The sequence below is a fragment of the Schistocerca cancellata genome, chromosome 8 (genome assembly GCF_023864275.1).
Source record: "Schistocerca cancellata isolate TAMUIC-IGC-003103 chromosome 8, iqSchCanc2.1, whole genome shotgun sequence".
Classification (NCBI taxonomy): Eukaryota; Metazoa; Arthropoda; class Insecta; order Orthoptera; family Acrididae; genus Schistocerca; species Schistocerca cancellata.
In genome coordinates this window covers 493070210-493096677 of record NC_064633.1, presented here as the reverse complement: position 1 = coordinate 493096677, position 26468 = coordinate 493070210, and the positions used below count along the sequence as shown (strand labels likewise).

At 41.4% G+C, this 26468-nt stretch overlaps 1 protein-coding gene across 2 annotated transcripts in view; it reads right to left on the bottom strand.

The window, feature by feature from the left end:
* Positions 1 to 26468, bottom strand: part of LOC126095202 (WD repeat-containing protein 55 homolog) — a 59323-nt gene that overhangs the window by 11111 nt on the left and 21744 nt on the right. For both annotated transcript variants that reach the window (XM_049909936.1, XM_049909935.1), the window contains exons 2-4: positions 23573 to 23915; positions 13391 to 13573; positions 13228 to 13301 (exon numbers count right to left, since the gene is read on the bottom strand). In XM_049909936.1, coding sequence (XP_049765893.1) covers positions 13228 to 13301; positions 13391 to 13573; positions 23573 to 23907 — 592 coding nt within the window. In that variant the 5' untranslated portion in view covers positions 23908 to 23915. The remainder of the gene's footprint in view (positions 1 to 13227; positions 13302 to 13390; positions 13574 to 23572; positions 23916 to 26468) is intronic.

Genomic DNA, 26468 nt, shown 5'->3' with positions numbered 1-26468 from the left:
ATGAATGGAATCATAGACGAATGCCATGATTATAAATCACCATTTTGTTTAGGATCACTTACAAAAGACTTTGCCTCAGTTTAAACAGAATCTTTTCTTACTATTACGATGACATTTGGCAACAGGAGAAATCCTGAAATGTGGAGTTACACAAGAATTCTGAAGATTGGGTGGTAGGGTGGATAACTAATGATGTACTGCTTCAACCTGAACACCAATAAGCACATTATTAGAACTGATATTGTTTTTAAATTTAGAATTCTACAGCAAATTAGTGATTTTAAATGAAAAATTTGTTCTATGCAGGATCTTCCCTTCCTAGAGCCACCCTGGCATTCTTCAGTTGTTTACCGAACTCTGTTTACAACATTTCTTGACAGTATTTTGTGTGTAACACTCTCTCTCTCGTCTTCTTTTTTATGACATAACTGGGATATACCTATTTTTAATTCTTCTCTGATATCCCCCCCCCCCCCCCCCCCTCATCTTAGGGAACAAACAAGGTCCAATATTATCTCTGGTTCGGAGTATTTCAGTAGTTCTGTTTTTAATCAGGTTTCCTCACTATATTTGTTGTTTTTAAGAAGTTTCCCAAATTTCTAGTTCAGTTGGTGTAGAATAGTCTTTTGAGATAATAATACTGATTTGTTAATGACACTATAGTGGCATATTGCTGCTTTTGTGATGCAATGCTGACATGTAATGCTAAAAAATTGTTGTTTAATTTTCAAATACTGTTTGCAGAAATGTTTTTAAGATACACCTATAGACATAACTGAACAGTGCACCCACATCTGCTACCCATGTATTAATGTTGAGTAAGCAGATGTTTAGATTGGCATATACCAGTAATGTATGTCATTTTATCAACATTTTATTTTCTTCAATTTTACAGGTGATGCAGGAACCAGTAAATAGTAGGTAAACAGTAGGTACATAGTTAAAATGGAAAAGCAGAAAACATGTTCACAGTAAATGCTTTTCTGACAATGTATAAGATATTCATGAATAACCTTTCAAATAAAATGTGTGTGTATCAGATTATTGCCAATTATTATTAATTTCTTACATAACCTCCAGAAACAGTTTACTCCCTGCTAATGTACTAACTTGACACAAAAGAAAAGAGACTTGGATCAGCAAGAACAATTTGTTGTGGTGTATTAGCATACAAATGTATTCTGACACTGTGACACATTAATCACCGCTGTAACACCGGATTAGCAGTTTCTACAGCCTTTTCTTATGCTTTACCAGAAGGCAAAAATGATGGACCCTGAGCACCATCACAGAAGGTAACATGTAAAAATGTTTTGAGGAATAGGCACAGAATCGTGTGGAATGAATTGTACTTGAAGAAAATTGCCACTAATTGAACATACTTTCTAAGCACACGATTTTCAAGCATCAGTCTTGTCTCTGTTCCAAAACACATTGTCTTCTGGGTGAGACAGTACAAGGCCATAAGCAGTCACACTTATAAGGTACATGAAGACCCTTGGTAACGTGAGTGGTAAACTCAGTTCTGTGTTGCTGAGCTTAGCTTACTCCACATCTCCGAAAATTATCCTATTACTCGTAGGACACAGCTGTATGGGTTAATGGATGCTGAAAAATCAGCATTTCATTCAGACGGTGAAACACTATTACTGTCATAGTTGAAAGGACACCTATTCACTATATAGAGGAAGGAATGCGCAGTAGATACATACGTAATCAAAGAGTTATTTCCTTCCAAATTGAAAGCTAGCTGCCTCACATTTCGAGATAACTTGTGGAAGACATTTGCAGAAGAATGTTGAAGAAATTATTGGAAAAGAAAGCAAAGTGCCGCAGATAGAAATATTTAAAAATCGAGAATGAATGGAGCAGTTAATTCATGCCTTCTAAACAGGAGGGTTATATATAAAACGATGCTCGTTATCAATGCACAGCACAACTGACACACTTGTAAAAGGGGCAAGAAATAGTGTAAATTGCCTACTAGGGGTAGTAATAAAGTTTTGATTATCAATTTACTTTTTCAAAGTTACATAATTAATGTTTTGCATGTTTCCTAGCATACATTGAAATCTCTGCACGACAGCACTGCAGCACATCACTAGAACAGCCAAAACAAAATGGCACAGGTTGCTGATAAAATGGAGTATGATACAGTAACTAATTTTCTGCATTTGAAGGGGAACTACACTACAACTCATGCTGAGTTTGTGGAAGTGTATGTAACAATGCACCACAACACAATGGTTAAATAGCATAGACACTTTGAGTGTGGTCAAAAGAGTCCGAATGAAGAATAATGAAGCAAAAGACTTTTTTCCATAAAGAGCAGGAACCACATGAGAAATGGAGGCCTTGGTATTGTGACAATCGGTGAATCACATCTGTGGTACGGCAAAAATTGAAGATCAGGCATGGATCAATTTTCCACATACTGCCTAACATTATGAACATAGTAAAGGTTAGTGACTGCTCATACCCTTCGAAAAGCCTGCTGAACCGAGCCAGCAGTGGAAATGCTGCAGCTGTGTCAGGCAATCAACATGACTTCTATAGCTTCCTATAGCTTGGGTGTCTCACTTTATGACCCAAAGACAAAGGATTAAAGCAAGCGGTGGAAACATGGATTCAGCACTATCAAAGAGACCCAGCCATTATCTGCCAAAGAGGTAGTGGTTTTTAAGACTGCCATCGTGCAGTGGTAACATATTTTGCTTCTAATCAGTAATACTGAGAGAACTGCCATCATTCATTAGAAAGTTCTCATTTCATTTGTTTTGCTTGTGTCAACGTGGACAAAATCTCTTGCTTCACTATTCTTAACTTCCCAAATATTAAATCAATGAGACTGTGCTTAGACTGGAGGTCCTAGGGCATACAGGGCAAAATGGTGTGCTCTACAGGCATTAGTGTGAGCATATGTCAGGCGAGTTCTGGGAACTGCTTCAGCAGCTCTACTTCACCTGTGGTAGTACATACAGTAGTACGAGGACCACAGCATAATTCTACATGGCTGGTTAAATACCGGGTGATCAAAAAGTCAGTACAAATTTGAAAACTTTATAAACCACGGAATAATGTAGATAGAAAGATAAAAATTGACACACATGCTTGGAATGACATGGGGTTTTATTAGAACCTAAAAAAAAAACAAAGCTCACAAAATGTCCAACAGATGGCACTGGACAGCAAAACGTCAGTGACTGCACATGACAATTGTGTATAAAAGGAGCTGTAATGAGAGAGAGAATCAGATGCGCCAGCAGTCGCAGCATGTTGACGTTACCTGAAAAGTTGCTTTTAGTGAAGCTGTATTATCAGAATGGGGACTGTGCTAGTTCAGCATTACGATCCTATCGCCATAGGAAGGGGATTCGAACGGGTAAAGGTCCGTTGACGAATGCAGCTGTGGCGAGAATGATTTTGAAGTTCGAAGCCACGGGTTGTTTAGACGATAGACCCCGTAGTGGCCAACCGAGCACAAGGTGTAATGCTGCTGAGACAGTTCAGGAAGAAATGGAGACTGTAGCGGGTTCGTCTATGCATGGGGAAGTCAGCGCTCATACAGTTGCACGTTGCACCGGCATTCCATACACTACTGTTTGGTTGGCACTGAAGTGTACCCTCCGATGCTATCCGTACAAAATCCATCGGCATCGTGAACTGTTACATGGCGATTTAGTGAAGCAGAGGGCATTTGCGGTGTGGGCGTTTCAAAAGAAGGCTGAAGATGACGTTTGGTTGAGTAACATGTTGTGGACCGACGAAGTTCATTTCACACTCCGAGGGTCTGTCAACGCCCACAACTGCAGAATTTGGGCTACCAAAAATCCTAGAACTGTCGTGGAAACTCCACTGCACAATGAGAAAGTCACGGTATGGGTTGGATTTACCACATCTACCGTTATCGGGCCTTTTTTCTTCGAGGAAATCTGTGATTCTGGTTTCGTAACTGCTACCATGGCGGGTGAGAGGTACGCCGATATGTTACAGAATCGCATCATCCCCAGCCTGGCTGATAAACACGTGCTGGAACGTACGATGTTTATGCAGGATGGCGCTCCACCCCATATTGCTAGACGCATGAAAGATCTCTTGCGCGCGTCGTTTGATGATGATCATGTGCTCAGCTGCCACTTTCATTATGCTTGGCCTCCCAGGTCCCCAGACCTGAGTCGGTGCGATTATTGGCTTTGGGGTTACCTGAAGTCGCAAGTGTATCGTGATCGACCGGCATCTCTAGGGATGCTGAAAGACAACATCCGACGCCAATGCCTCACCATAGCTCCGGACATGCTTTACAGTGCTGTTCACAACATTATTCGTCGACTTCAGCTACGTTGAGGAATGATGGTGGACATATTGAGCATTTCCTGTAAAGAACATCATCTTTGCTTTTTCTTACTTTGTTATGCTAATTATTGCTATTCTGATCCGATGAAGCGTGATCTGTTGGACATTTTTGAACTTTTGTATTTTTTGGGTTCTAATAAAACCGCATGTCATTCCAAGCATGTGTGTCAATTTGTACCTCTCTATCTACATTATTCCGTGATTTATTCAGTTTTCAAATTTATATTGACTTTTTGATCACCCGGTACATAGTAGTGTCGAGGAAATGGTGATGCTGGATGTCTGGTAAAAACACCATAAAATGGCAAAAAATTGGCCCCAAGAATGGGATGCCCCCATCTCCCACTATCAACTGCCACTCAAAGCTGGAGTATCATCACGTAGCAGCCAAATTACCCTTGATGTCCACCAACGGCATATCTTCTGGCAGGGAAGGCAGGGTCTCCCACAGTATTTTGTGTAGCTAAACTTCACTTGTGAGGCACTGTAGAAGGACGACTGATTCAATGAGTTGGTCATCAATAATCCCTGCCCACATACTGGGGCTGAACTGGTACTAACAGTTCACCCCACTATATCCTGGGGATTCTCCGTAGCCCACAGGTGGGCACTGAGAAAGTTTCAATACTGCCCCTCACATGTGGTGGTGTCCCATAGTACCAATGTGTGAGTGCACCACTATCATGGACAAAATCTTTGCCCTCAAGTGTGGAGTGCAAACGCTAGTACTGACAGAACATTTCCACTTGCCTGGTGTGGTTTCCAGTGTTCTTTCAATCAGTGAGACCTACGCTCTCACAGATCTTATACCTCTACCTGCACGTGGGTGTAGCTTCAGAGGAATACATTTCTGGTTATATGTCCAAATAACGTCTTTATCCTTTCAGGAATAATTTCCTGCAGTGTGACCCCATTTAGCAAAATCACCTTCTATATTTAACAGCACCTTCTTTTCCCATATGAGTTCTACAGGAGTTAAGATGCTAGAGTGTAGTCTTTTATACAAAGGGCGTTCAAAAAGTTTTGCACAGTCGTCTCTAATTTTTTTATTTTTTGCAGGAGGAGAATGAATTTTTTTGTGAACATACTTGGATCATTTAGCTATAATTTGGTATATAAAAGTATTTTCTTTTATTTACAGGTGAGCCATAACGGACTGTGAAGTAGATGTCAGGTTGCGACAACAGTCGGTAATGGAGTTCCTCTTCAACAATAGCGGTGACTCTGCCACATCGATTCATAGGACATTGGACAAGCTGCGATGTGCCATCAAGACTGGCAGACCACAGCTTCAGGGTCAGCTCATCAGACTACACCATGACAGTGCCAAATACCATACAGTCCTTATGAGGAGAAAATCGGAAAAATGGGTTGGAAAATTGTTCCTCAACCTCCCTACAGTCTGACTTGGCTCCGTCTGCACGGTAAAACATTTGATAGCGAGAAAGACCTTATTTCCTGTGTCAAGCAATGGTATAAAAGTCAATCCCCAGAATTTTACCAAAGTGCATTTACATCATGGAAAGAACGTTGGGCCAGATGTGTCACAGCTGATGGAGGCTACATTGAGTAGGTTCAATGTATAGCTAAATGTTCCAAGCAAGTTCACAAAAAAATTCATTCTCCTCCTACAAAAAATAAAAAAATTAGAGATGACTGTGCAAAACTTTTTGAACGCCCTTTGTATTTAACTTTCTAACCCTATGGTTATGTGGTGCTCATATAGGCACAGGGTGTCGTGTCTTTTCAGACCTCTGTAAGTGTTTTCCAGACAAGAAGTGCTTCTACATTATCATTCAGTCTTCTAATATGAAATGGACTAACCTTATTTTTCTGGGCATTCTTAAGCATTCTGTGGGTATTTTCCATGAGTTTTAACTTCTTTCACAAGAGGGTGCCCAAATCCTGATTCAAACCAAGAGAACGGCACTTCAAAATCCCAGAGATCTTGCTTTATGTGACGCTGTCTCCCCCCCCCCCCCCCCTTCCTCGTCCCATACATTTTCTGCAATCAGCTTAGCCAACATATCTTGCCCTCTCTTATCATATCAAGAGCTTTCCCCAGAGAACCTATCACAGGTGGCAACACCAATGAGCATAAGAATATTTAAGTGCTATCCTGCAATTCCTACCCAAATTCTTCATCATGTGATGTGGTACTGGGTTCTAAATCAAAAATACTTCCCTCAAAATGCCGATTAATCCATCATGGTGAGAAAGCAAGTAATAAAGTACATGATGTAACAACGCTGCAGAATGGGGAGAGTAGTTTAAGCCAGTTCATGACTCAATACCAGAATCAACAATAAAGTGTGTATGGCAAGTATCTGTGCATTGGAATACAGACTATGGATGCAGATTACATTGGAAGTTCGAAACAAAGATACAAATCTTTAACATATTGCAGCATGTCAGCAACTGTGAAATGTACAAAAAATTGTTTATTTGCGAAACAAAGATGTCAAAACTGTTTTTTCATAGATGTGCGATGGTTTTTTTAATTCATTCTACAGGTTCATAACATTTACCTATTGGGTTCAGTTGATGAAAGCTACTGAATGTGATGTGTGGTGTTTGTATGCTCATTTTGTATTTAAATTATGGTGCTTCCAATCAAGGAACTACTTTTCATCCTTAACAAGTGTTAATATAATGCTAAAAATATGGAGATTTAGTGCAGGAGGTATTTGCTGAAAATTTCCTGGAAACAGCTGTATGTAATGGCAGAACTGTACAGCCGTAGCGGACAGCGGGAGAGCCGCCGCACTTATCACGCTGAATGCTGATGGGAAATGCAATCTGAGTCACACGCCGTGGCGTGTACACAGCCACCGGCTAAGAAAAGCAGTCTGAGACCGGCCAGTTGCGAACATGTATCGCTCTCGACACAGTGATGACGGGCTACCAGACGCACGTAATGCATTGTTGCGCCATCTTTATTAATAAATGATTAACTAAGTTTTCCATGTTCCACATTCTGCACTACCCGGAACTACTGCCCACACATCCCATCCTAACAGCAAATGGGCACAATAACATTTTACTCAGCCATCCAAAAGACCCCATTAGAAAAGCGGTGCCAGGTGTGGGATTATTTTCGGAAAACCTACATTCCTGAAAAGTGCAGTGATGTGTAAACTTAACATCGGAGCATCTTCACGACAACACAGCAAGCAGCAGCCGCCGCCAAGGACATCGTCCGACAACACGGGAACATCCAGCGCTGGAATTCAGGTTAGTCTACTCAGATTGGCTTAAAATGAAAGGCAGTGATGGATTTTAAATTTTTCTGTATTGAGTGAGCGGTATAGACTGCATTCAAAATGGTAGATGCAAGCGTGAGTAACACGGCTGATTTCCAAACTGTTATAGAAGAACTACGAAGAGAGATTCAACAATTAAAAGCAGATAAAAGCGAGCGTAGTCTCCCGGTTGATTTGCCACATGACGCCACTTCTGTTCCAATAAAGAATTTTTCACTGTTCCCATCTGTACCAGTGTTCAGTGGAAAACCTGAGGAAGATGTGAAAGTATTTTTTCGGAAACTCGAAGGCGCAGCTCTGTTGGGTCCGTGGTCTGATTCAGATAAGCTAGCTGTAGCTAAATTCAGAATCCAAGGAGCCGCACAAGATTTCATTAGCACGGAGCCGATTTGCGTGAAAACAGAAGTTTACAATGATTTAAAAACGGTAGTGGTTCAGAGGTTCAAACACAAAAATGCAATCAGATTCTACCGTGAGCAACTTCATAGTTTGCGCATGCGGCGTGACGAATCTATCGAGCAATTCGCTGATAGAATCCGAAACATAAATGCTCAGACTTACGAGCTTGTAGAGGACGAAAATGAGAACCGGATCCAGCTTCTCGAAGCTGATCAGAGAGCACTTGACACATTCATCCATGGGTTGTATGGAGAAGAAGAAAACAAAGCAGTCAGACCCGCACGCTATAGAACATTTCAAGAAGCAGTAGAGGCAGCTGTTGGTTTTGTCGAAGCATTGAGACACCCAAATGACATGCGAAAAGAAGAACGTCATGTGTTCAACTCAAATGCGGAATGTTACTGATGCAATAGGCCCGGTCACAAGCGCAAGGACTGTAAGGAGAACAGGACCTGCCACAACTGTGGGATACAGGGTCACTTAGCGAGGAACTGTCACAACAAAAAGAAACCAAATGTGAGCAGCAGACAACTCAGCAGATCTCTAATTGAGTGCGGGGACGTACTGCCACCACAGCGACCACCCCTTGCCCGAGGCAGTGATCCCTGTTAGTGCAGCTGAAAATCAATTCGATAATGACTTCGTGATAGGTGCTGTTTATCACGGAAAAAATATTAAATTATTGATTGACACGGGAGCACAGACCTCATTGATGTGGTGTTCTACAGATGAAAGGGACTAGCTGAGACCGCCAATGTTTAATGTGTGGGGGCTGAACGGTGGGAAACTACGTAACTATGGAGAAGTTGATGTAGAATTGTGCCTAGGCCAGGACAAATACACAGTAACGGCGCAAGTGGTTTCTAATAATGAAACGCACTCCGATGGTGTACTTGGATTTGATTTCTTACCCGCTAATAGGGCAGAGATATTTGTCTCAGAAGGAAGGATCAGACTAGGTCGTAACAATTACAACCTGGAAAATCATTCTTCATGTCGCACTCAAAGGAGCCGAAATTCTGACGTCAAGGGACCGATCACCCCGACCGACGCATCAGTTGGAACCCTCCGAGTCAAAGTACAAGTTACCCAGCCACAGCAAAACCTTAGGGAACAGGGAAGACAATCCATGTTGAAGTAAAGTCGCCACTGATCAGAAAAGGAGCTCTGTTGTTGACCGAATGGTTGGAAAATTGTGAATTATTGGACACAATGCATTGTTATGTAGCCCGAAGTATAGGCGTAGCTACAATGGTGAGGCCGAATGTAGCGAGAGTACCAATAACAATACCTAATATGAGCAATACAGATGTCGTTTTGCCACGAGGAACGAAGGTTGCTGAAATGTCGAGCATAAGTAAAGATGATGTAATACCGATTCCAAACGAAGCAGCAGATGTAGCAGTCACGGAAACAGATTCTTGTAGTGATATTGAAACATTGAAACAACAAGGAGCTGAAAATGAAATCAAATTAAAGAACAAAATTTCGAGGAAGATTGAACATTTGTCAGCTGATGATCAGAATATTTTAGCACCTGTTTATTACAATGAATCATACTTACTGACCTATGCAAATCATTCTCTGTCCAGCTTACCCGAGGATGACAATTTAATTGCGAATATAGATGAAAGTGTATTAAATACTAATAATGAGTTAAATTTCTTAGAAGTAGCAACTAAAATTATGTCTATTGAATCTTCCAATAATGCTAATCCATATTTGATTGTCAGTGTTGTGTTCTTTGTGCTTTTATTGATGTCTCTTGTATGTACAGCCTATGTAATGTATGAAATTGTTGTCCTGAAAACCCACTCTGTAGTGCCCATTGTCACTGTGTCTGCAAACAGAATAAATGTTGAAGTGCCCCCCAACACCGCCATTGGCGAGACAAATGCATGACGTCCAGGAGATCGTCTCGAGCAACCTTCGGTAGCTCGTTTTCATAAGAGAGGGTGATTGAAACGGCAGAATTGTACGGCCGTAGCGGACAGCGGGAGAGCCGCCACGCTGTGCGCTTATCACGTGGAATGCTGATGGGAAATGCAATCTGAGTCGCGCGTCGCAGTGTGTACACAGCCACTGTCTATGAAGAGCTGTCTGAGACCGGCCAGTTGAGAACATGTATCGCTCTCGACACAGTGATGACAGATTACCAGCGTAATGCATTGTCACGCCGCCTTTATTAATAAATGGTAAAACTAAGTTTTCCTGTTCCACATTCTGCACTACCCAGAACTACCGCCCACGCATTCCATCCTAACAGCAAATGGACACAATAACATTTTACTCAGCCTTTAGATGTACCTCATCATAATGCAGTTCGTCAACTTACTGAGAAATTTTTAGAAATGGGCTGCATCTTTTGCGTCAAACAAACTGGAAGACCAATTAAGTTAAACAAACAGAAGTTTTTGGGTATCTCTGACTCTATGAAGGAGAATCCACCAAAATCATTGTGCGAGTTTGCACTAAAAACAGATATCAGGCTTGCAACTGTACGTAAAATGGTTAGTCAAAAACAAAATTTTTCTTGTATAAAGTGACAGCAGTGCTTGAATTGAAAGATGCAGATCATGAAAACCGAATGCACTGCTGCAAATGCTTTACATCTTTTACTGAGAAGAATATCACAGATATTCTTGATGTCACCTTCTATACTCTTGACGTCACCTTCTATACGGACATGGACAGGTTCCACATCTACGGTAATGTTAACATACAAAACAAAAACATAAAACACACTTTCACATTCAATGTGCTGTGCTTGAAATGCCATTCCATGCTCAGAAAAGTGAAGTGTGGGTAGCAGTTTCCGGACAGTGTATTACTGACCCTTTAGTTTTTGAAAACCTGTTAACAATGAAAGTTATCATTTAATGATCCATGATTTCATTGGCCAGCTAAAGTAACGTGAAATCATCTACTCATAGTAACAAAACAGTGCTACTGCACACGCAGCTAACAACACTATGCACTTTCTGGCAGAGCTTTTTGGGAAATGTATCACCTCAAAAAACCTATGGTCACCTCACTCACCGGACCTTATCCACCAGACTTTTTTTCTTTAGGAAGCAGCAAAATCTGTAGTGTATCACAATCACCGACACACAGTCTGTGACTTACAAAGTCTGCAGAACGTATTTTCCCCGTGGACATCACTTCCAACATATGTTGTAACTGCACAACTTTCTGAACAGAATGTATGAAACAGAAAATTCAACTGCAAAAACTAAATAACAAAGAGGCCTTCACGAGACAAAATGCTGAGTAACGGCACCAGAAACATTTACAGTATAAAAGTGATACATTTTCCAGAATCTCAGATGAAAAAAGTATGTATGTTTGTGAATAATACACAATTATACCCAAATAACACACATGTAAAAGTAATTAAAATGGACAAGGTCAGAAACTTAAATACCTTAGAACAATACTGCAAGAAAATCTTGGAGCAATAACACATGAAAATTAATTATAAAGATCTGCAATAAATGAGCAAACAGGCAAAATGCAAAGAGCATATGGGTTATATCAGAATATAAACAGTGTCCGCCAGAAAAATGTACACATACTTTAAATAACAAAAATTATTACTAATGTGTTTATTTTACATTTAATATTTGATCATACATGTTGTACAATATTCAGTTTAGCACATGGTTACTTGGCATGTTCAAAATGTTCACTGTTGACGGCTATACAGATAACAGAATGACGAGTTGTCGCAGCAACTGCATCAGTCAATGTTACAGTGGAGACCGCTGCACATGTCACTGAAATCTCCTAGTGAAGTTCCTCCAGCGTGTGTGGCTTACATCGATAGACATTATCTTTCACAGTTTCCCACAAGTAAAAGTCCATAGGTGTTAGATCTGGCGACCGTGGAGGGAACTCAATGGGGGCTCTTCGTCCAATCCAATGCCGCGGAAACTTGTAATCCAGGAAAGCTCATACTGCTAGGTGGTAGTGTGATGGGGCCCTGTCCTCTTGGTAGACGAGCTCTTCATCAGATCCATAAGGCACACATGTACCTCGCAAAACTGATGTGCATAATATTTACAGGTACACTTCTCCAGTGACAATAGCATCAAAGAAAAAGGGTCCCACTAAGCCCTAGATGATAGTCTACACTGTACATGAACCCCTGGTAGATTGGACCACTTTATCCACATAAACATGCGGATTTTCCGGTGCCCAGTACACACTGTTATGCCAATTCACAGTTCCATTAAGTTTAAATTGTGCCTCGTCACTTCACACTACCTTCGTCACAAACTGTTCATCATCAGTTACCATTTGCTAATACCATTCGCAAAATTACATTCAGCGATCAGGATCATCATCATTAATCGTGTTCAGTAATCGTGGAATGTAAACTTTCCACTTTGCATCTTTCAGAATGCCTCGTACATTTGTACTGCTAACCCCCACTTCACGTGCACACTGCATAGCAGACTTCTGTGGAGGATTAATTAACGTTTCCAACACAAGAGCCGATGAAGCAGGACTTGTAGCTGTACGCTGTGTTCCTGATCTTCCTTTGTGAATGTCACAAATCGTTCCATGCAATTCAAACTTCTAAATGACGCGTTTAATTGCTAGGCAGGTTGGCAATTCTGTTTCAAACTCACGCCTCCACTGAAGGGGCATTTCAATGGCATTATCAAACTTGAAAAACCACTTTACAATACATTTTCATTGCTCAAATGTCAAGCGTGCTCCAGCCATCTTGTTTTCTCAATACCGAGATGAAAGTACTAACATCTGTTGAGCCAAAGAACATACTACAACACGCTCATAACTCAAATCTAACAACAATATCGAAATCTCGATAGAGCCTGACAAACACTGTATACATTTTTCTGGCGGACTCTGTATAATGATAAATGTTTGTCTAGGAACATCAAAGTAAGTCATCACAATACCGTGGTTAGAACAGAATGAAGCATCTGCAAAATGAGGTGGAGCTATGTTTTGAACACTGAGAAGTGTTTGGGAGAGCTGAGGAGCAAATTCATGTCCAGTCATCCAAATTTTGGTTTCTCTAGATCACTTCATGTGGATGTTTGTGCATATTATTTTCACTCCCATCCTTGATCTATTTAACACATCTCTTAGCGATCTCTACAGTTCCTCTTTCAAAACAAACATTAACTGAAAGTATGTCATAAAACACCAAATTTCAAATGTTTAATGTAACTGTACTCACCCTTCACTGTACCACTTTCATCTCCTGAAGCAAATAAGTTTTCGTCCATCACATATAAACAATATGGTGCATCTCTGAAAAACAGTACATTAACATAAATATTAGAAATTGTACAATTATATTTCATGATGCATGCTCATAACACCAGCATAAAACTACTTACTCATGAGCATTGTCATAAAATTTTTTCATTTTTGCACTTTTCACATCAGTAAGTACTATAGACTTGTCTTTCGAACAAGAAAATATTGTGTTTCCATCTTCACTAAACTGAATACTTCTGCATCCTTTAGTATGCAATTCACATGTCTCAGATACTTCAACATTCTCATTGGTGTACTTGTACCTATGGAAAAGATGTCATTCCATGGAAATATGTCCAAAGTAATAACTAAAAGTCATCAAACATTACATTAAAAGAGTCTTCAATAATAAGAATAATAAATGTTATAAGTGTGAAAAAATTGATATTTACACTTCACAAGCCACTGTGTTGTACACAGAGGATATCTTAAACCTTTGCTGTATACAAAAATGAGAGCTGACAACCGCTCACCACCACAAGTATATTTAAAAAGATGATATATACATAATCTCTTAGTTTTTGAGCTTCCACACCCTTCTAAGCAAAAGTTACATTATGGGCTCCCTCCAGTATTGAACAAAAACAATGGTTTGAACACTGGTGATGGTTGGGCTCCCTCCAGAACTGAATGGAAACAATGGTTTGAACACTGGTGATGGTTCAATGAAGATAGGACGAATTCCTCCTTAACTAGAAAAATGTTTTATAGTGTACAAGTGAACCCAGCAATGCTTCACAATTGCTAAACTTGTTTGGGAATTGGAGATCTGTTCTAATTTTCTTCTCCCCCCTCTATTTCTCAATCTCCTCCTTCCTCCTCTCTTTGTCCATTTCCTCATCCTCCTTTTTACCTCTGTCCATCACCACCTACACCAACTCCGTTCATCTACCACCCGACTCTCAAAAATGGCTCTGAGCACTATGGGACTTAACATCTTAGGTCATCAGTCCCCTAGAACTTAGAACTACTTAAACCAAACTAACCTAAGGACATCACACAACACCCAGCCATCACGAGGCAGAGAAAATCCCTGACCCCGCCGGGAATCGAACCCGGGAACCCGGGCGTGGGAAGCGAGAACGCTACCGCACGACCACGAGATGCGGGCCCCGACTCTCATCTCTGTTCAACTCCTTCCCCATACACTCTCTGTCCATCCTTTCCCCACACATTCTCTATTCATCTCCTTCCCCACACACTCTCTGTCCATCTAGTTCCCCTCTCTGTCCACCTCTTCCTTCCCCTCTCAGTCCATTTCCTCCCCCCCCCCCCCCAACCTGTATCCATCTACCCCTCCCCCCCCCCTCTCTCTGACCTTGAGCCTCGGTTATTGTTTTTGGAAATTCAGATTCCATAATAATATTCTAATAATAAGCCAATAAGCAACAACTACAACTTTCCTCTTTCCTGTGAAAATTGACTGCAAGGAAGAAAACATAATAGCACATTGTTGTATATACAATTTTTGTTTAAAAATATATATAACGAGGAACAATATGTATGGGAGAAACAAGTTCTCTAATGGTTGAAATGCCCTACTATCTTCGTTAAAACTGCAAGAAAAAAAGAAAGAAAGCAAAACCATGCATATTCACGGCAGAGCACAGCATAGCATTTTATTTCCCACAGTTGGTTTTATCAGAAAACCTGTACATTGTTGTCTAAAGAAATATATAGCTTATGTCTATATGAATGTTTATTACAGTACGCTCTAAAAATTGCACCTAACTGATGAACTTTTCAAGATTTTTGATAACAACATTTCTCCTTAATATATTACATATATACTAATACAATATATATAGGGTGATTACAATTAAAGTTAAACTTTCAAAGCGCTGTAGAAATAACACCACTGGTCAGAATGACGCCAAATTGCAACAGAATGCTATCGAAGAAGGGTGAAAATGTACGGCAGAAGAAAAAAAAAATAGTATGAAAATTGATCAATAGATTGGCGCTGTTTGTGTCAGAATACATAAATGAAAACACTTGTCATGCGCAAGACCCATTGAAGTTGATATAAACACGCGGAGTAGACGGTTTTTCTTCCTTTCGCGTATGCGACGTTCGCCGTGACTGTCTCAATGCAGGATCGCACTCTCTTGTAAGCTGTGTTACAAGAATGATGACTGTGTACACGTCACTCTGCGGAAGTTCCCAACACTGAAGCATTTGAGAAAAGGCGTTGGTCCGATGACTCCCGTGGGTCTGGAGAAAATGATTCGGAAATTCAAAAAAACGGGTTCTTTTGGTGTGCAACCTGGTAGAGGGACAAAACAAATTGATTCAACATCAGTGGAAGCAGTAGCCACAGCAATGCAGGAGACGAGTGGTGGTGTACAAACATGTAGTGCACAGAGAATTGCCTGAACACTAGACATAACTGTAAGCACGGTGCATAAAATCCTACAAAACATACTTCTTTGCTATTCATTCAAAATTACCTATGTGCACGGGTTGCTTCCTGTTGATCGACCAACAAGAGAGACCTTTGCTTTAGAATTTCTTGCTCGCATGGAAGTTTTTGTGGACAGATGAAGCCCACTTCCACCTGACAGGATATGTCAATACACAGAATTGTCGAATATGGGCAACAAAAAATCCACACGCATATCAACCAGTACCACTTCATCTTGAAAATGTCACTGTGTGGTGCAGGTTTACGGCATCATTTGTCATAGGGCAATATTTTTTCAAAGAGACAGGTGCTTTCGGTCCTGTTACATGCACTGTCACTGGTAAGTGCTATGAGTGTTTTTTTTGCACAACCATGTCATTCCAGCTCACCAACAGCGTGCATGTGTGGATGGGACCATTTTTATGCAAGATGGCGCACCTCCACACATTGCAAATCCAGTTAAACAGCTGCTAAAGCACCATTTCAGAAATGCTAGAATTGTCAGCTACCATTTCCCTACAGCCTGGCCATCCCAATCACCTGATCTTAATCCGTGTGACTTCTGGCTGTGGAGCAATCTGAAAGATGTTGTGTTCAGTGTTCTGAAAGCAAACTTAGCTGCATTGAAGGCACACATTGCGCAACACATTCTGAACGTGACCCCAGAAACACTTCAATCAGTTGTGGAGCATGCTGTTTCTCAATTTCAACTTGTTGCAGAAAACGGTGGATAGCATATTGAACATGTTTTGAGCCAGTGCGGTTGGTGGCCACAGGATAATTAAGAACCGATGTCATTGATGCTTTTTATGTTGTTTTTGGCCTTAGTACAACTAAAAACCGATGTGACTGATGCTTTTTGTGCAGTTTTTGGCTTCAGGACAATTAAAAATGTATTTTTCCCATCCAAAGTGATGTGACCTTGCTGTGGTGGATGGGCTCATGTAACTAACAGTATCACACCTGTACACCCATGCACACTAAGTAGTACAGTATGTCAAATGTACACCTTAGGCATTGTTGTATGATTCATTTGTAATTCTGAACCTTACAGTGCCATCCATTGCCACATTTTGTTAACTATTTATTTTTCTTCTGTCATATGTTTTCCCCTTTCTACGATAATATTTTGTCGCAATTTGACATCATTCTGACCAGTGGTGTTATTTCTACAGCTGTTTGAAAGTTTAATTATAATCACCCCATATATTTAAAAAAATATGTATCCTTTGTCAGTACAAATGTTCATTAGCATGTCGGGCAAAAATTTAAAGTAAGCTGGTCAAGTACTTCTTGAGGTTTTTTGGTAACAATGTTTCCACTTTCTGTATTAAACATTTATATATATATTGTATATATATTTGAAAAAAAAAAAAAGCCTATGTATATCCAAATGTTCATTAGAGTACCACATACAAATCTGAAGTAAGTTGGTTAATTGCTTTTCGAGATTTTTAGTAATAATATTTCCCCTTTATGTGTTACACGGTTACATGTTGTTGTTGTTGTTGTTGTTGTTGTTGTTCTGGTCTTCAGTCCACAGACTGGTTTGATGCAGCTCTCCATGCTACTCTATCCTGTGCAAGCTTCTTCATCTCCCAGTACCTACTGCAACCTACATCCTTCTGAATCTGTTTAGTGTATTCATCTCTTGGTCTACCTCTACGATTTTTACCCTCCATGCTGCCCTCCAGTACTAAATTGGTGATCCCTTGATGCCTCAGAACATGTCCTACCAACCGATCCCTTCTTCTAGTCAAGTTGTGCCACAAATTTCTCTTCTCTCCAATTCTATTCGATACCTCCTCATTATTTATGTGATCTACCCATCTAATCTTCAGCATTCTTCTGTAACACCACATTTCGAAAGCTTCTATTCTCTTCTTGTCCAAATTATTTATCGTCCATGTTTCACTTCCATACATGGCTACACTCCATACAAATACTTTCAGAAAAGACTTCCCCACACTTAAATCTATACTTGATGTTAACAAATTTCTCTTCTCCAGAAACGCTTTCCTTGCCATTGCCAGTCTACACTTTATATCCTTTCTACTTCGACCATCATGAGTTATTTTGCTCCCCAAATAGCAAAACATATTTACTACTTTAAGTGTCTCATTTCCTAATCTAATTCCCTCAGCATCACCCGATTTAATTCGGCTACATTCTATTATCCTTGTTTTGCTTTTGTTGATGTTCATCATATATCCTCCTTTCAAGACACTGTCAATTCCGCTCAGCTGCTCTTCCAGGACCCTTGCTGTCTCTGACAGAATTACAATGTCACTGGCGAACCTCAAAGTTTTTATTTCTTCTCCATGGATTTTAATTCCTACTCCGAATTTGTCTTTTGTTTCCTTTACTACTTGCTCAATATACAGATTGAATAACATCGGGGATAGGCTACAACCCTGTCTCACTCCCTTCCCAACCACTGCTTCCCTTTCATGCCCCTCAACTCTTATAAATGCCATCTGGTTTCTGTACAAATTGTAAATAGCCTTTCGCTCCCTGTATTTTACCCGACACCTTCAGAATTTGAAAGAGAGTATTCCAGTCAACATTGTCAAAAGCTTTCTCTAAGTCTACAAATGCTAGAAACATAGGTTTGCCTTTCCTTAATTCATTTTCTAAGATAAGTCGTAGGGTCAGTATTGCCTCACGTGTTCCAACATGTATACGGAATCCAAACTGATCTTCCCCGAGGTCGGCTTCTACCAGTTTTTCCATTCGTCTGTAAAGAATTCGTGTTAGTATTTTGCAGCTGTGGCTTATTAAACTGATAGTTCGGTAATTTTCACATCTGTCAACACCTGCTTTCTTTGGGATTGGAATTATTCTATTCTTCTTGAAGTCTGAGGGTATTTCGTCTGTCTCATACATTTTGCTCACCAGATGGTAGAGTTTTGTCAGGACTGGCTCTCCCGAGGCTGTCAGTAGTTCTAATGGAATGTTGTCTACTCCCGGGGCCTTGTTTCGATTTAGGTCTTTCAGTGCTCTGTCAAACTCTTCACGCAGTATCATATCTCCCATTTCATCTTCATCTACTTCCTCTTCCATTTCCATAATATTGTCCTCAAGTACATCGCCCTTGTATAGAGCCTCTATATACTCCTTCCACCTTTCTGCTTTCCCCTCTTTGCTTAGAACTGGGTTTCCATCTGAGCTCTTGATATTTATGCAAGTGGTTCTCTTTTCTCTCGATCTGCTCTGCCCAGCTCGCTCGACGTCTCAAGTGGTGTGCTCTTTCAGATACTCACTCGAGTGACCACTTCTCTTGTGTGACTCACCTGTACAATCATACCCCACCACAGAGGCCCGTTCATTGGAAATTCTCTCTTGCTGACTGGAGGCTATATTCCTCCTTGGCAGTCTTTGACAAACAGCCGTTTCCCAGCTGTGATAATCAGGTCGAGCACCTCATTGATGTTATTATCTTGGCTGCCGAATCCTCTATCCCTCATACTACTACTACTCCCAGTCAGGTCCCGGTCCCTTGGTGGACCATGGAGTGCGGCAATGCAATTTGTGCCCGACGACATGTGCTTCGCGTCTTTCACAGTCATCCTATGTTAATGAACTGCATCTGCTACAAGTAACTATGTGCGCAGTGCCGTCTCACTATTAAGGAAAGCAAGAAAGCATGCTGGGTTTCCTTCACCAGCTCTTTCAACAGTTTTACTCCGTCCTCTCTCATTTGGGGTGGCCTGCGCCGGTTTTCTGGGACTACCGCCCACTCCCCAATCCCTGGTCTGACTGTGGTGGGAAATGTCATAGTCAACCCTGTAGATGTTTCCAACGCTTTTGGCCAGTACTTTGTGGAGGTTTCAAGCTCCACCCACTACCATCCTGTCTTCCTTCCTCAGAAACCGGTGGAGGAAGCACGTGCAATTTCTTTTCTCTCTTTGAATCGAGAATGCTACAATACTCCTTTTACTATGAGGATCTCGAACGTGCTCTCCCGTCATCCAGGTCTTCTGCTCCTGGGCCCAATACAATCCACGTCCTCATGCTGCAGAATATTCCTCCTGTGGGAAGACGCTTTCTCCTCAATACCTACAACCGTATTTGGACTGATGGTGTATTTCCCACGCTTTGGCGTGAAGCTATTATTGTTCCCCTACCTAAGCCTGGTAAAGATAATTCTCACACAAGTTTGCACAGCCATGTTTTTTGTGTGACGGGGAGAGGCTAACACGGTGCTGTATCTTCCAGACAAAGGGACATTCGGTTTACGACTTGCCAACAGTTCCCGGGCATCAGGAAAAGGTACTTTCTCCTTCACCATTATCTCCTGAACAGCTTGCTCATCTTGATAGACGGGACAAGAATGAGAAGAAGCAGCATGTTCTCCATGACAATTAATGCAGCGAGGGGAAGGAGGTGAACAGGCGCCCTCGTGTGCATCCCTGTTACAAGTGACATATTTGGCCGCGATTTTACATGATGTGCTAGTATGATTGAACTGGTGGCATTTGTAACACCTCAACAGATTGGAAATGTAAGGGCGCACAGAGATGACTTCATAGCCTCCCTTTATCTTCCTTCTTCATAACTCGATGAACAGCAGTAACACCCTGTTCCGATAGATAATTAGTTCTTTCGTCCTCTGTCAAGCCATCCAACAGCCGGGTGTAGATAACACTGCGGGATGAGTTAAGTGTCCTGTGAGCCTCCACTTTTATAGGATATTCGTGGAGGATTTAGGCCTTGAGTAGTTTCTGGGCCTGGAGAGCACTATCAATTTACAAAAGCTGCATCCTCTTGCTGAGACGAGAGTATAGCTTCATAGGGCTGGTGATGCCATCCACGCCTTTCTGTATAACAAAGGGGTTTACAGAAGCAAAAGTCTGTTTTTGTCTAAATGTGAGACCACTAGATATCGAGGTGCAACAGAAAGAGACATTGAGGCAGGAACCTCATTCCACTTTCTTTTATGTGAAACACTCAGAGAAAGAGAAGGAAAATAAGTCATTGGGAAGAAGTGCCCCATGACTGCCAGCGTCTCCGATGGCGCGCTCCTTCCAGCAAGGGCCCTCCAAAGGGGAGCCGCCCGCCTTAGGCGACTGTCCACACCTTAGGTCACACCTCCCGAATGACAGACAGAGGGACCAATGGACATAGGAGGAAGCTAACAGCTCAGGCAATCACCCCTCCCTGGGCCTGGCCTGTACCACTGGGTACGTGTGGGCCCTACATGCCAACCCGGGGCTGGGAGATACCCGTTACCCAGTCTCCTGCTGCGCGTTAAACGCATGGGTGGCCGTCAGGCACACAAGGGGAGGAGAAGAAGAGATAAGAAGGAAAGGAAGAGAGAAAGGATGGCCTCAAACGCCACAGTGGAGGAAAAGGAGAGCAGAACAAGGGAAGAGCAGAGCAAGGAAGGAAAAGGGCGGCACAGGAAAAGGGCAGTGTAGGGAAAGAACAGTATAGGGAAAGAACAGTATAGGGAAAGAACAGTACAAGAGAGAAGAGTCCTACAAGTAAACCAACACAAATGAGCTTCAAGAGCCCATGGCGGCACGAGACATCTCCCCAAGAGAAGGGAAAATGACAGAAGAAGAGGAGACAAGCAGCACTGAAAGAAAAGCGGTGCTGCGAGGGCTGGGGCCCCGTGGTCACCAAGCACGTACTCACCAAAGAGCGATGAGCCCCCTGGGGGGGACAATCGAGTCCTGTTTGATTCTACAACACAGCCTATGGGTACCTATGCCATACCAACCATACTGGCATCAAAGTGATTGCAGATGATTCAACATACAAAAAAATTGCTTCATCAGTATCCTGAAGTCACGTGTCCATTGCCTACTCCAGTACCAGTAAGACACACAACACTACTACACCCAGGACAGCCAGTTCCATTCACAGCTTTATCATCTGCATCTGGAAAAACTAAAGGTCACAAAACAAGACTTCTATGTTAGCACAAGGGATATGTCACCCTTGAAATAGTAGCAGGGCATCTACTCTACACAGTTCCTCAGAAGAAAATGGAAGAGCATCTAGCACACCTACAGCAACTATTCTCTATACTACAAGAACTTGGTTTAGTGATTAATCAGCAAAAATGTGTCTTCAAAGCAATGGAAGTAAAATTCCTATGGTACCTTATCAATGCACAAGGAAAACTGCCACCTTAAGCCAGAATGGAAGGTATCCTTCAGCTTCCCCAGCCCACTACAGTATGAGAATTACGTCATTTCTTGGGCTTAAAATACTTTCACAGACTTTTGTGTGCAAACAAGCATTGTTGGCAGCACCTCTCAATGAAATTTTAGAAGGTTCACCTAAACTTGGAGACATGCTAAACCACTTTAGCATGTCTCCAAGTTCTCAACAAAGTAACTCAGCCCGTAGTGGCTCCGCTCGGTACCCCTGCCCCTCCAAGTCAATGCTTTGGACATGTTCACATCAGCATCATTGGACCTTTGCCAGCATCAGAAGGTTCCCAATATTGTTCCACAGCAGCTGACCATTTTCCTGTTAGCCTGAACTCTAGCCTCCGAAAGACACAACAACAGTAACTGTAGCCACAACCTTCTTCCATGAGTTAATCCTACGCTTCACTGTTCCTCCCCGTGTCATTACCAATCAGGGCAAGTAAATCGAGTCATACCTCTTTAAAGCACTCAGCATAGTTCAGCATGAACCGTATTTAACCCTGCATCTACCATCTCGCTGCTAATGGTTTTGTGGAATGGCTTCGTCAGCAGTTTAAGTGCTCCATCAGATGCCATGCCACAGAACACTGGGCTGAAAGTCTGCCTATTTTCTACTAGGTCTTCAATGGAGATCCCAATGTAACAACAGCTGAATTAGTGTACAGGCAGACACTCTGACTACCAGGAGAACTGTTTGGTTGGTTGGTTGGTTGATTTGGGGGAGGAGACCAAACAGTGAGGTCATCGGTCCCATCAGATTAGGGAAGGGTAGGTACGGAAGTCAGCTGTGGCCTTTCAAAAGAACCATCCCAGCATTTGCCTGAAGTGATTTAGAGAAACCACGGAAAACCTAAATCAGGATGGCCGGACGCGGGTTTCAACCTTATTCCTCCTGAATGAGAGTCCAGCGTGCTAAGCACTGTGCCACCTCACTTGGTGAGAGCTGTTTATCAACAATGTAATTGAAGGCTCAGATTATGTGCAACATATTCATTCATTCACAGACCTACAAACTCTGTCGTGTGACTTCAAAGAATATTTTACCCAGTGACTATTCATTTTCAGTGCCTTAGAGTCATGCACACAGGCTTTCATCAAGCATGATGCTATTCGAAAACCTCTCTGACCACCACACGATGGTCCATAGAGTATTATTAGCATGTCACAACAAAAGTTTTGACGTTTATATCAATGTCTCCTCTGTCACAATATCCATTAGCTGACTCAAGCTGCCCTTCACATGAGCTAACAACAAGATGCTATCTATGTCTAGCTCTACGAGGAGACTGGGCCCACCTAGTCTTCCACTGCCACCATCTACACATTTTGGGTGCAGCATACGTTTCAGCCCCAAAGACTGTTCACACATAGGGTGAGGGTGGCGGATGGGGGGGACGGCGGGGGGGAATGATGTGAACAGTGAATCATCTGCTAAATAATTCATGTGTGCTGTGTAAACTCTTTGATTCTCCTCACTGTCTCTGAGCTAAAAACAAGGTATTGATGTAGACAATTTTAGAAGGCTTGCAATTATGATTACTTGTAATTAACTGTTATGTTGTGCGCACAAATAAATTTATTTTTACATGACAAGTCCACGAATAGTACATATCACTGTCTTATTCAGCATAAAAGTGTGAATTCTGTGCACAGATTACAATCATTATCTAACAGCAATGCTGAAATATACTTACAGTAGAACATCACCCGTTATACTTCCTGCAGCTAATATGTTTTCTTGAGGGTGAAATGAAATATCAACTACATAATCCTCACACTGTATGTCTGGAGGATGTTCTCTAACTTTTTCCTTTTCACGTTTTATAGCTTTCACAAGATCATCTTCCTCTTCTTCTTCTTCATCTGCAGCTTCTTCAGGATTAGATGCATTTATAGCCATTCCTGAGGAACTCCCCCTGTTCTGTTCATCTTCGCTGCTATGTCCACTGCCCATACTTGAATCACCTGCTGAGCTTTCAGAATAATCACTGTCATAGTCATCACTTGAGTCACTAGAATCTGACTCCATTCTTCTCTCTGTAAAAGTCAACAAATCTTTGGTTATTTATGCACTGTATAACAGGTACTAATGAACATACTGTTGTGAACTCTGTGTGAAAGTACAACCACAACCTGAAAAACATACAGCCTGTACAGGAAAAGATGAGAACCATATAGTCCTACTACAACACTAACATGTTTCTAAAAATATTATGGAGACAGCAGACTTAAATTATTATATGATATACAAAATTCTACATCTTATCTTATACTGTTAATCAAATAAGCAGAAAAATAAGCATTCATCCACTTTTTCAGATGGTTCTCTGAGCCACAGTTGATGCTGGTTTTTTTTTATAACTTTATCAATGACATTTGCATGACAGTCACGAAGATTTCTAGCACTTCTCATTGACTTTGCCTTCAACTCAATAAGAAGTGAAAAATCTTCACAACTATCTTCTATGAGAGTAAGTAAATTATTACGAATATAATAGAGGGAAACATTCCACATGGGAAAAATATATCTAAAAACAAAGATGATGAGACTTACCAAACAAAAGCGCTGGCAGGTCGATAGTCACACACACAAAATTCAAGCTTTCGCAACAAACGGTTGCTTCATCAGGAAAGAGGGAAGGAGAGGGAAAGACTCTTTGCCTTTACAAATGTCTTCTTGTGTCTGTGTATGTGCGGATGGATATGTGTGTGTGTGTGTGTGTGTGTGTGTGTGTGTGTGTGTGTGTGTGCGCGCGAGTGTATACCTGTCCTTTTTTCCCCCTAAGGTAAGTCTTTCCGCTCCCGGGATTGGAATGACTCCTTACCCTCTCCCTTAAAACCCACATCCTTTCGTCTTTCCCTCTCCTTCCCTCTTTCCTGACGAAGCAACCGTTTGTTGCGAAAGCTTGAATTTTGTGTGTAAGTTTGTGTTTGTTTGTGTGTCTATCGACCTGCCAGCGCTTTTGTTTGGTAAGTCTCATCATCTTGTTTTTAGATATATAAGTAAATTATTATCCGCAATTTAGTTGTATTTTTGTTTATTTTGGTAGTACTGTCATTTTACGTTGATGACACAGGCTTTATTTGTTGTTATATCTTTGCAATTTTCAAGCTGCTAGGTTAGTTTTGCTATTGCTGCCGTGCTGTTAACCATGGCAGCTCCGCTGTCTACTTGCACCAAAGAAGAACAATGTTCAGTGATCGATTTTTTGTGGTCGGAAAGCATATCAGGGACCGAAATTCATCGAAGACTTTAGGTACAGTACAGGAACAGTGTTTCACCACAATAGGGTGTCTACAAATGGATTGAAAAATTCAAAAATGGTAGCACAAGTGTTACGCATGATGGAGGAGTCGGACGAACGTTTACCGCCACAAATGAAGAAACCATTGAGCATTGTGAAATGGTTCCCTTAGACGATTAACTATTGACAAAGTGGCACATCGTCTGCAAATTAGTCGAGGTTATGCCTATGAAATCATCCACAACGGACTTGGATTTCATAAAGTTTGTGCAAGATGGGTCCCAAAACAACTCACACAGTTGCATAAACAAACGCGCTTGGACATCTGCAACAACATTTGGATCGCTATGGTAGCAAAGGGGACAACTTCTTAGACAGGATCATTACTGGTGACAAAACACGGATCCATCATTACGAGCCGGAGAGTAAACAGCAGACTATGGAATGGAAACACCCACATTCGCCACCGTGCAAGAAAAAGTTCAAGACCCAACTGTTCGCAGGAAAACTGATGCTTACGATTTTTTGGGACGCACAAGGTCCAGTACTGGAACATTATGGTGAAAGGGGCACAACAATAAACAGTGTATGTTACAGTGAGATGCTACTGACAGGCTAAAGCCTGCAATTCAAAGCAAACAATGAAGACTGCTGTCAAAAGGGGTTGTGTTGTTCCACGACAATGCTCGTCCGCATACTGCTGCCCATAATGTAAAACGCACCAGAAACTCAAATTTGAAGTACTGGATCATCCTCCATATAGTCCCAATTTTACCTCTTCTATCACTTGTTTGTTCCACTGAAACAGGCACTAAGGGGCCGTCGATTTGCGTTGGATGAAGCAGTGAAAGAAGCAGTGCATTCCTGGCTTGTAGCTCAACTGAGAACCTTCTCTTACGAGGGCATCTGGAAGCTTGTACAATGATGGACCAAGTGTGTTGAAACGCAAGGAGACTATGCCGAAAAATGATGTCCTTGTAAGTTTCCTATTTGATTACAACAAAAGTTTATAACTGCTTTGCGGATAATAATTGACTTACCCACATAAATGTCATTTATAAAGTTATGAAAAATGCCTAGAATTAGCAGTGGCTCAGAGTAAGATTGGATCAAATTCAGTTTTCATTTATACACCCAAAAATGAGATAAATGTATAACATAAAAAGAAACCTACAGCATTTGAATATAATACACACATTTGCCTGTCCATTTGTCAGGATATTGTCATAGCATGTGAATACATTAATGTAAACTGGAACTGCTAAGAATTAACACACTATCAGAAAGAAACATAGTGATGCACTGTTAACAAATTTATCATACACAAAATACCTAATCTTGACTG